The 10,750-nt window shown below is 41.0% G+C and overlaps 1 protein-coding gene across 1 annotated transcript; it reads left to right on the top strand.

Annotated features, from left to right (window-relative positions):
- The first annotated feature begins 6,951 nt into the window (after nt 1-6,951).
- On the top strand, nt 6,952-10,564 carry exosc4 (exosome component 4). The gene is made up of 3 exons (XM_052129073.1): nt 6,952-7,189; nt 8,567-8,773; nt 8,952-10,564. Exons 1-3 carry the CDS (start codon nt 7,019-7,021, stop codon nt 9,309-9,311), a joined length of 738 nt encoding a protein of 245 aa, XP_051985033.1. The 5' UTR covers nt 6,952-7,018; the 3' UTR covers nt 9,312-10,564.
- The last annotated feature ends 186 nt before the right edge of the window (nt 10,565-10,750 follow it).

Genomic DNA, 10,750 nt, shown 5'->3' on the forward strand with positions numbered 1-10,750 from the left:
CTGATTTTGAAACTTAATTTATTGTCTGAACTTAAATTCCCAAACAAGCATCTTATTTACAAAATGTTTTTTGCCTTTAAATATACTGTCTAGAAGAGATCCAAAACGTTTTGTTTTATGATTAGGGTAAGTTTACAAAACAGGTACTGTTCATTTATAAAATGTCAATCTTTATATGAGACTAATAATGTCTTAATAAATCCAATAATCCCAGGAGATAAGCAGTTACAGAAATACTCAAACAAGCACATTTTGTTGTTACAGCCTTATTCCAAAATGGATTAAATTCATTATTTTCCTCAATATTCTACAAACAATACCCCATAATGACAATGTGAAAGAAGTTTGTCTGAAATCTTTGCCAATTTAGAAATCACATGTACGTAAGTATTCACAGCCTTTGCCATGACACTCAAAATTGAGCTCATCCTTGAGATGTTTCTACAACTTGATTGGAGTCCACCTGTGGTAAATTCAGTTGATTGGACATGATTTGGAAAGGCACACACCTGTCTATATAAGGTCCCACAGTTAACAGTGCATGTCAGAGCACAAACCAAGCCATGAAGTCCAAGGAATTGTCTGTAGACCGCCGAGACAGGATTGTATCGAGGCACAGATCTGGGGAAGGGTACAGAAACATTTCTGCAGCATTGAAGGTCCCAATGAGCACAGTGGCCTCCATCATGTGTAAATGGAAGAAGTTTGGAACCACCAGGACTCTTCCTAGAGCTGGCCGCCCGGCCAAACTGAGCGATCGGGGGAGAAGGGCCTTAGTCAGGGAGTTGACCAAGAACCCGATGGTCACTCTGACAGAGCTCCAGCGTTTCTCTGTGGAGAGAGGAGAACCTTCCAGAAGAACAACCATCTCTGCAGCACTCCACCAATCAGGCCTGTATGGTAGAGTGGCCAGACGGAAGCCACTCCTCTGTAAAAGGCACATGACAGCCTGCCTGGAGTTTGCCAAAAGGCACCAGAAGGACTCTCTGACCATGAGAAACAAAATTCTCTTGTCTGATGAAACAAAAATGGAACTATTTGGCCTGAATAGCAAAGGGGGTCTGGAGGAAACCAGGCACCGCTCATCACCTGGCCAATACTATTCCTGCAGTGAAGCATGATGGCAGCATCATGCTGTGGATGTTTTTCAATGGCAGGAACTGGGAGACTAGTCATGATAGAGGGAAAGATGAATGCAGCAATGTACAGAGACATCCTTGATGAAAACCTGCTCCATAGTGCTCTGGACCTCAGACTGGGTCGAAGGTTCATCTTCAAACAGGACAACGACCCTAATCACACAGCCAAGATAACAAAGGAGTGGCTACGGGACAACTCTGTGAATGTCCTTGAGTGGCCCAGCCAGAGCCCAGACTTGAACCCAATTGATCATCTCTGGAGGAATCTGAAAATGGCTGTGCACCAATGCTCCCCATCCAACCTGATGGAGCTTGAGAGGTCCTGCAAAGAAGAATGGGAGAAACTGGCCAAAAATAGGTGTGCCAAGCTTGTAGCATTATACACAAAAGACTTGAGGCTGTAATTGGTGCTTCCACAAAGTATTGAGCAAAGGCTGTGAATAAGTATGTAAATTTTTTTCGGTTTTATTTTTAATACATTTGCAAAGATTTCAAAAAACTTTTCACGTTGTCATTATGGGGTATTGTTTGTAAAAATTTTAGGAAAATAATGAATTTAATCAATTTTGGAAAAAGGCTGTAACATAACAAAATGTGGAAAAAGTGAAGTGCTGTGAATTATTTCCGGATGCACTGTATGGGCCAGGAGCTTCAGTTAATGTTCACATCAACCATCAGAATAGAGAAAAAAGTGATATCAGTGATTTGGACTGTGGGCTGATTGATGGTGCCAGACTGGCTGGTTTGAGTATTTCTGTAACTGCTGATCTTCTGGGATTTTCTCGCACAACAGTCTACAGTTTACTGAGAATGGTGCCAAAAACAAAAAATATCCAGCAAGCAGCAGTTCTGTGGATGGAAATGCCTTGTTGATGAGAGAGGTCAACAGAGAATGGCCAGACTGGTTCAAACCGGTTCGAGTCTATGGTAACTCAGATAACCGCTCTGTACAATTGTGGTGAGAAGAATACTGTCTCTGAATGCTATTCTGCGATGCGGGTTGTGCTGTTTTGGTGGCATGAGGGGAACCTACACAATATTAGGCAGGTGGTTTTAATGTTGTGGCTGATTGAGGTTTATACAGCTCTGGAAAAAATTAAGAGACCACTGCAAAATTATCAGTTTCTCTGGATTTGCTATTTATAGATATGCGTTTGAGTAAATTGAACATTTTTGTTTAATTCTATTAAGTACTGACAACATTTCTCCCAAATTCCAAATAAAAATAGTCATTTAGAGCAATTATTTGCAGAAAATGACAACTAGTCAAAATAACGCCATGCCAATAATAATGCCATGTTTTCAGACCTCGAATAAAAGCTCATGTTCATTTTTAAATAATAATGTTTTAACTTAGGAAGAGTTCAGATATCAATATTTGGAGGATTAACCCTGATTTTCAATCACAGCTTTCATGTGTCTTCTCATACTCTCTACCAGTCTTTCACATTGTTTTATGGACTTCAGGCCCGCCCCACCCCGGTCTCGAACTTAAGCCACCTCCAGACGCAAGTCATTCAACGGACGTGGCCCGCACAGCGAACGGGCTAACCCCACGGGTGTGGTGCTTGGCTGCCGCTTGAGCGGCATCCCGCGATCAAACGGGGGCCCTCACTGCATTCGAACGGGAATCCTCACAGTGGTATAAACAGGAGAGCCCATGATACATATAAACATGAGTTAGCTCACACAGCAGTCGCACGGGAGAACCCTCGCTGCCATTTGAATGGGAGAGCCCTTGAATGTATGTAAGTGGGTGTGCTTTTACAGCGGTATGAACAGGAGGGCTTCCGGTCTAGCTGGGGGGCCCTCATTGTGTGCGGGCGAGGCTTTTTGGAGTAAGCTGGGATTTCCTGGGATGCCAGGTTTGAGGAGGACCGATTTTAGGTGTTTTTGTAACCAAAATCATGATGCTGCCTGGTTGTAAAGAGCAAAGAGCGGGTAAAGAGGGGTTTTGACTTGGAACCTCTGTAATGCAAGTTGTGGGAGTGTTTGAAAGGGCTGGATGGGTGTTGGCAGGTTGAAAATATAAATGTAATGCCCTCTTCTGGTTTGATATGTTGTGCTCTGTTTAATGTGGAATCTGATTGTATCGTTGTTGAGGATGTGCCAATCAGAGATAGTGGGATGAATTCTGGAATCTAATTTTGCTGTGGTGGTGAATTCAGAGCAGCGGAGGAGACTGAAAAAAGTGAGAATGAACATGGCATCAAGGGTTTTGATGGTGTTTTCTGAAATGTATCCCTGACTGAGTGTGGTTAGGGATCTGGTTAAGAGATCAATGGTTAGAGGCTGTCTGGTGTCGATTCTGGTGGGTTGGGCTTTTTGGATGCCCTTGACAAGGAGTGAGATTTGAGGGTTTTTTTTTTGAAGATTTGTTTTTGCAGAAAATAATTTTATGGAAAAATGGATGCCGCTCAGGTACCCCTTGATAGTCCCAGCGTAAAGACCTTTGGATTGGTTGAGATGTGAGACTAAAGATGAAATGGAAAGTAGAGTATTCTGGGAAGGGCCTTTTGTAGGTTGACCAATATGTTTGGAGGTTTCGTGGAGAGATGGCTTGGAGAATGGAGTCCAGAGATGCTTGAAGGAGGAGTCTGAGTGGGTGGAGGATCTGGGGTTGGATTCAGGTTCGCCTCTGGAGCCAAGGTTTTGAATCTCTGGAAGAGGAAGCCAGAGAAAGAGTAAGCCATACAATTCTTGAGTCTGGAACGTGCTTGGCCTTAATTATGAATTAGTTGTGGATGGAGATGCATATCAGGCATCTAAGAAAAGGTGCAAAATTCTGGAGATCGGGATCTGCCTTTATTAACGCACTGGACGGTGGTTAGTTTGTCGCAATGGACTAAAATGCTTTTAGCAAACCATTCTGGCCCCCATAGGGAGGTCACTACCACGATGGGGTAAAGTTCGAACAAGGCGGAGGAAGCTGAGTGAGGAGGTAATTTAATCAGATCGGGGGCCAGGTGGATGCGAACCAGTGGCCCTGGTAGAATCCTCCGAATCCGATGGAAGGGGCTGTGTCTGTGTACAAGTGGATTTTGTCAGCGGAGGAAATTAAATCATCATAAAAGAAGGTGAGACCATTCTAGTAGTTGAGAAAATGTAGCCATTGTTGCAAGTCTGCACAGCATGATTTGAATAGGGTTAGAGGGTCGTTTAGTGAATTGACAGATGATGCTAATGAGAGGAGATGAGAAATGAAAGGGCGGCCTTGTTGGATTATGCGCATGATGACATTTAGATGACAGAGGAGGGAGAGCCTATCATGAAGCCAGATTTAACTTCCTTACTCAATAGGTTGCCGACTTCTTTGGATTCAGCAAGCGCTGATTGTAAGTTATGACAGATGAGATTTGAGGTAGAAAGACACTCTAACCTTAGGTTGAAGCCATGTTTTAGTCCAGTCATAAAAATTGGGAGAAACATGTATCAGGATAGTTAGCCAGTTCTTTGGCTAGGAAAGAAATAATGACAGGAGTGCTAAGGTACTTTTTGAGATTTGAAGATTTTTGAACCGGCATATGGAATGAGTGTGTGCACCTCCACAGAAATAACAGATGTGCAGGAAACGGCACTGAGCTTCGGTGCAGCCAAAGTTGTTGAAATTGTTACAGATTTGTTTTCCTGCTGAGTAGCTCAACGTTCTACCTTTTGAAATATTTGAAATAGGAAGCAGAATGGCCAATGCTGGGCTGAGGGACATAACTTGTTGGTTTGCTCATAACCATTAAGTTTGCGTGGTGCAGGACTCGGTTTGGTGTCCGATAGACCTCCGACAGAGGCAGCTTCATGCGGGATTCCGCTCCAGTTGCCCATTGATCGGGAGGGATAGAAGATAGAACACTGGCAGAAAGAATAAAGAGATATTTAGAAGAGCTGTCATAGAAGAGAGAGAACGATGGAAGTGGAAAATTCTGAAGACAGAAGATGATCTGATGAGTATTGAGAGGTAAGTTTTCTGAAAGCTCTGCTGTTGAGTGAGGATGCAGCTGCTTTTAGGGAGGTTGGTGAGGGGAGTGGGGATATAGTGTTTACTTTGGGAGAAATATTATTTCCACTGGCGCTAGTTGAGATTGCGGGTGCTTTGGTTGTTTTTTTTGCTAGAAGCAGCCAATTTGGACCACTTGGAGTGTTTAGGGGGTTTAGTTGATGGAGTAAGTGTTGACGGTGTGAGTAAATCATCATGTTTTGCTGAGACGTACAGATCGTAAAGCTGTGTTTTGCTTGAACGGTGAGAGAATGGGATGTCTGCGGCTGCTAAAGCATGTCGCAAGCCATTAACTGTCCACTTGGAAATGTTGGGAATGGCTGGGTAATTGGACATGCTGGAGGCGGCAGTCATGGAGGTTTGAGAAGATCTCAAAGAAGGAGGAGAAGATGTGTTCCTGCAGCAGCACTGGGGGGTGGATGATTCCAAGCAAATAGCTTGGCAACCCCAATTTGCATATGGAGGTTAAGAAACAGCATTGGGAGAAGGAGAGATTATCCCGGACTCATCAAGCTATTGTGGAGAGTCAGAGAATTTCTCACTGGAGGTGAAGAGTTCGAGGGACATCTCATGCTCCCTCGAACATGCTCCTCCAAAATTTGTTATGAAACTCAATTTATTAGAAGGGGGAGGATGATGAGTTTGGATGACTTGGTTTGGCTTGATCACACTTAATAATATAGTCGGAAATAATTAATTATGAATAGCGAGAGTTCAGCTATTATTGACAGGTAGTCATTCAGCTCAGTCAATGATGTCAGTGTAGTGTCTGAATGCGGTGTAGAATTCAGAGAGAGTGAGCGTGCGAGAAGCGCTGGGTGTATATTTCATAACTACAATACTAATTTATCTCTAGAAATAGAATCAAAAGTGTGATAAAGTGAATACAAATTAATATTTATACACAAATTGTCTATCAGCCTCCTCTTCGGCTGCCATTTTATTATTCAGTTCAACCGCCATGGATTTGGGAGCACAGATGTTTTGGGATTTCATAGGCAGTGAAGGATTCATCTATGATGTGCCTTTCTACCTCTGTTTACAGCCACTGAAGGCAGCATTTTCCTGTTTTCGGATGCAGCTGCTTTAGTGAAATTTGATCACAGTGTTTTGCAGCAGTGCAGTAAGCTTACTCACTTATTGATGTTCACTTTACTACTGACCATATAATCTACAAAATACTTTCAGTAACTTTCAGACAGATTTAGGTTTCATTAAGAAACTTACATTTCTTCATTAAGAAATCTGAAAAGGCAAACAACATTTAAAGGTGCAGTAATTTTTCATGGTCTGAAAACGTATTCAAGTGAAAATAAATCAAATCAAATCACTATTGTCACACTAACATGTACACAAGTGTGCAACAGTGGGTGAAAGTCTTGTATGCAGTTCTGAGCAACATAGCAGTCATGACAGTGACGAGACATATACCAGTTACAATAAACAGCATATTTACACAACACAATTTACATATCAAATGTACACATACTTACACAACACAATAATAATATACAATGTACAGTCAACAATACACACAAGTAACTAAATGTTCCAATAAAGTCCAATTATTTCATTAATTACAAAAACATATGGTCGAGTTTGAACTGAAATAAGAATATAATCCTAAAATGTTTCCTAAAGACAGTTGCGACCTTATTGTGACACGACTGTGACCTTCACAAAGCAAAAAGGAAAAAAATAATCACGTAAGTAAAAATCAACAGTACATACTGTATCTAACCGTGCCTGTGATTGAAAATGGACTGATATGTGTGCAACAGTCCAGCAGGTGGCGGTATCTTCACACTGACACTGAAATCAACAGCAGAAGAAGAAGACTTGTGGGTCCACGCGTTTGTGTGTTTTGTGTTGAATAAAACTGTGATCAATGGCAGGTGTTGAGTTGTTGTCAGATCAGGGATACCGGCTGGATGGACGAAAAGCCTCCGAGCTGCGTAAATTTCAGGCCCGTATGAGTGTGTTTGCTCAGGCAGACGGATCTGCTTATCTGGAGCAGGGAAACACTAAAGCTCTGGCAGTGGTGTATGGACCACATGAGGTGAGAAATGATGATCACTTATGTGTGTCCCAGTATGTGTGCATCTTATATGAACGTGAAGTAAACAGTGCTGGACGATGTAGTTTTTCCTATAATTTAGTACAATTATATTATAGTGTCAATATGTATATGTATTGGATGTACTGTATATGTGCAAGAAGAATAAAATGTAGATTTGTCATTAAAAGCTAACTTTTCTTAAACAATAACGATGACATACAATGCAAAACATTACTGATCGTTTTTTTAATTTCGTTTCGTTCAGAGCAGAAACGGTATTTTTTCCGTTGTGGTTCAGAAGTAATGCAGCCTCATTTCCAATTGTAGTGTTGCCAGATCTCGCATGAGAAACAAGCAACTTGGTCTGAAAAAAAAGCACTTGCCTCACTAAAATAAGTGAAAATAAGCAATTCAATTTTTTCCTGTGTGGTGGACTTATCAGTGTAGCATACAGTTAATTAACAGTTAAGTATAAATTTAATTACAGATCTGCTTCTCATTTAAAAACCAGGCAGCATCCAATCTGTATTAATAGCTGTGCATGTACAGTATATGTAGTAATTAATATTTGTTTTCGGTTTTCGTTCCTTGAACCGTTTTTAGTCCCCGTTTAAAACCCATTCTTCTTACTGATGCCATTTTTTAAAATTTTGACAAACTTGTATGCATCATCCAGCTTACACTGGTCAAAAGTGTCAATCACCTGAATTCAGAACAGCATTATTACATCACTGAATTCCAAATAAATATGTTTTTTTATTCCCTTTTTCGTACAATTTCTACAACTTACTAGGTCCTCGGTGGCGCGGTTACTCACCTCAATCTTGGTGGCGGAGGACAAGTCTCAATTGCCTCTGCTTCTGAGAGAGTCAGTCCACGCATCTTATCACGTGACTCGCTGTGCATGACATTGCGGAGACTCGCAGCATGTGGAGCCTCATGCTACTCTCTGCGATCCATGCACAATTTACCACATGCCCCATTGTGAGCTAGAGCCACTAATTGCGACCATGAGGAGGTTACCCCATGTGACTCTACCCTCCCTAGCAACCAGGCCAATCTGGTTGCTTAGGAGACCTGACTGGTGTCACTCAGCATGCCATGGATTCGAACTCACGACTCCAGGGGTGGTAGTCAGCGTCAATACTCGCTGCGCTACCCAGGCCCCTTATATTTACGCTTCTTTTGCATAAAAACACATTTACAATATCAACGATCTAGTAACATTCAGTGACAACAGCACTGGCACTTCCGTCAACTGTTCCGAAATATTCTCACACTAGCCAGCCGGCCATCCTTATTTTTGAGCCCTGATATAATCACAGCTTTTACTTTTTTGTATTATTTAAAAAAAAAAAAATGTATCTCTCCCTCTAGACACGAGGTTCCCGCAGTAAATCAATGCATGATCGTGCAGTCATTAACTGTCAGTACAGTATGGCCACATTCAGCACAGCGGAGAGGAAGAGACGTCCACATGGTGATCGCAAGTCCAGTGAGATGAGTCTTCACTTGAAACAGACCTTTGAAGCTGCAGTTCTCACTCAGCTCTACCCACGATCACAGATCGACATCTATGTCAAGGTATGTGCATTCAATTCAACCACACAGTACAGTAGATCATGCTACTTTATCAGCCAAAAAACTACAAAGCCCTTGTCCCTTTTGTGAACAGAAACACTGTATTAAACCATTTAGAAGGGTGATATTAGTGTGCATAATATGTAAGAATATAAACCATGTCTCTTATGGTGTCCTGTAGATTCTGCAGGCTGATGGCGGGAACTACAGCGCATGTGTCAATGCTGCTACTTTGGCTCTGGTGGACGCTGGCATCCCCATGCGTGACTATGTGTGCGCCTGCACTGCTGGCTTTGTCGAAGACACACCGCTGGCTGATCTTTGTCATGCAGAGGAGACTGGAGGGGGCACTTCACTGGCACTGGCGCTGCTGCCCCGCAGTGGGAATATCGCCCTTCTGCAGATGGACGCCCGGCTCCATCAGGACCACTTGGACACATTAATAGAGGCAGCCATGACGGCATGCAAAAGTCTTAGTGAAGTCCTGAATACTGCTGTGCAGCAGCATCTGAAGGAGGTTTCAGTTCTTACCAGCGACTGAAGCTGAGCTGTTTAGTATTTTCCCATGGCAGGAAGATTATATGACCAAAAGGGCACATTAACCCACAAAAAAAAATTACGTTTTGCCTGGTGGAGACACAGAGACTCTCTACAATAATTCTATTTACATCATTTATATGAAAATTAAAAAAAAATCATTTTCAGTGATGAGATTTATTTTTTTCTTGTGTTTTGTATATGTAAATATCACACATCAGGTAAACGTATTCAAAATCATAAAATATTCAGCACAGGAAAAGCAGTTTGATGTCATTGATAGCTCAAAAGCTTGAACAACTTACTCTAGTGAATTATAGCCAGGAACAGACTGAATTTTAAAGGAATATTCTGGGTTCAATACAAGTTATGCTCAATCAACAGCATTTGTGGTATAATGTTGATTACCAAAGCAATCATTTAGACTCGCCCATCCTTTATTAAAAAAAAAAAAAAGCAAAAATCGAGGATGCAGTGAGGTACTTGTAGTGGAAGTGAATGGGGCAGAAATAAGTCAGAAATGTGAAGCTATGATTTTATAGAAGCACTTATGTTGTTATGTCTGTTAAAACTTGTGTGTTATTTGAGCTGTGTGTATTTTTACAGTTGTTTTAGGGTTTGGGTGTATTAACATTGTGTCGTCATGGCAATAAAGTTGTAAAATTAGATATACGGTTAGTAAGCTATTTTATCACGGAAATCATGTTAAAATGCATATTGTTTGTGTCTTGTGCTGGACGTTTGAAACAATTCGTATTTTTACGTTTGGCCATCATTCACTTCCACTGTAAAGTGCCTCACTGTAACTCAGATTTTTGCAGGAATTTGATATTAGTGTTTGTGGTTATCAACATTATGCTACAGATGTTGTCAATTGAGCTTAACTTGTTTTGAACTCGGAATAATCCTTTAAGCTATCGTTCACTGAAAAAGACTGAACAGGTCATAAAGTTTGATTTATTGACATTAATGAGCCCTCGGGTTACATCAAATGGGGTCATATTTGTATTTTAAAACAAATAAGATAAAGTTCCTAAAGCCTCACGTTATTATTTTATCTTCTTTTTTTCTTATTTGAGACATTTGTGTATTCATTTGAAATATTTAACTGCTTAAATCTAATAATTCTAAAGACTGGCATTTGACATAAAGGGAAATCTGGACCGATATTCTCAATTAAATGTTTTTATTATTATCATTATTATTTATTTATTAATTTAACATTAACAGGTCTCAACAAGCTGTGACGCTCATTGGTACATTTTGAACAGCGCTGAGAAGCGTAACGAATACCATGTGACTACACCGTCTATACGCTATTTCAGTACTTTAGCAACCGTCTGGGAAATATTTTACACCCGAATAATGACTTTAATATACACTGCATAAAAGAGAGACCTACAAAGAAAAAGTATGACTTTAAAATCTATAAAACCCAATCGT

The sequence above is a fragment of the Xyrauchen texanus genome, chromosome 6 (genome assembly GCF_025860055.1).
Source record: "Xyrauchen texanus isolate HMW12.3.18 chromosome 6, RBS_HiC_50CHRs, whole genome shotgun sequence".
NCBI lineage: Eukaryota > Metazoa > Chordata > Actinopteri > Cypriniformes > Catostomidae > Xyrauchen > Xyrauchen texanus.

What these genes read in the sequence shown, in the direction of transcription:
- exosc4 (XM_052129073.1), top strand. Translation starts at nt 7,019, where the DNA reads ATGGCAGGTGTTGAGTTGTTGTCAGATCAGGGATACCGGCTGGATGGA. An exon ending in TGGTGTATGGACCACATGAG is followed by an intron (nt 7,190 to 8,566) that starts GTGAGAAATGAT and finishes CTCTCCCTCTAG; the next exon opens with ACACGAGGTTCCCGCAGTAA. An exon ending in AGATCGACATCTATGTCAAG is followed by an intron (nt 8,774 to 8,951) that starts GTATGTGCATTC and finishes GGTGTCCTGTAG; the next exon opens with ATTCTGCAGGCTGATGGCGG.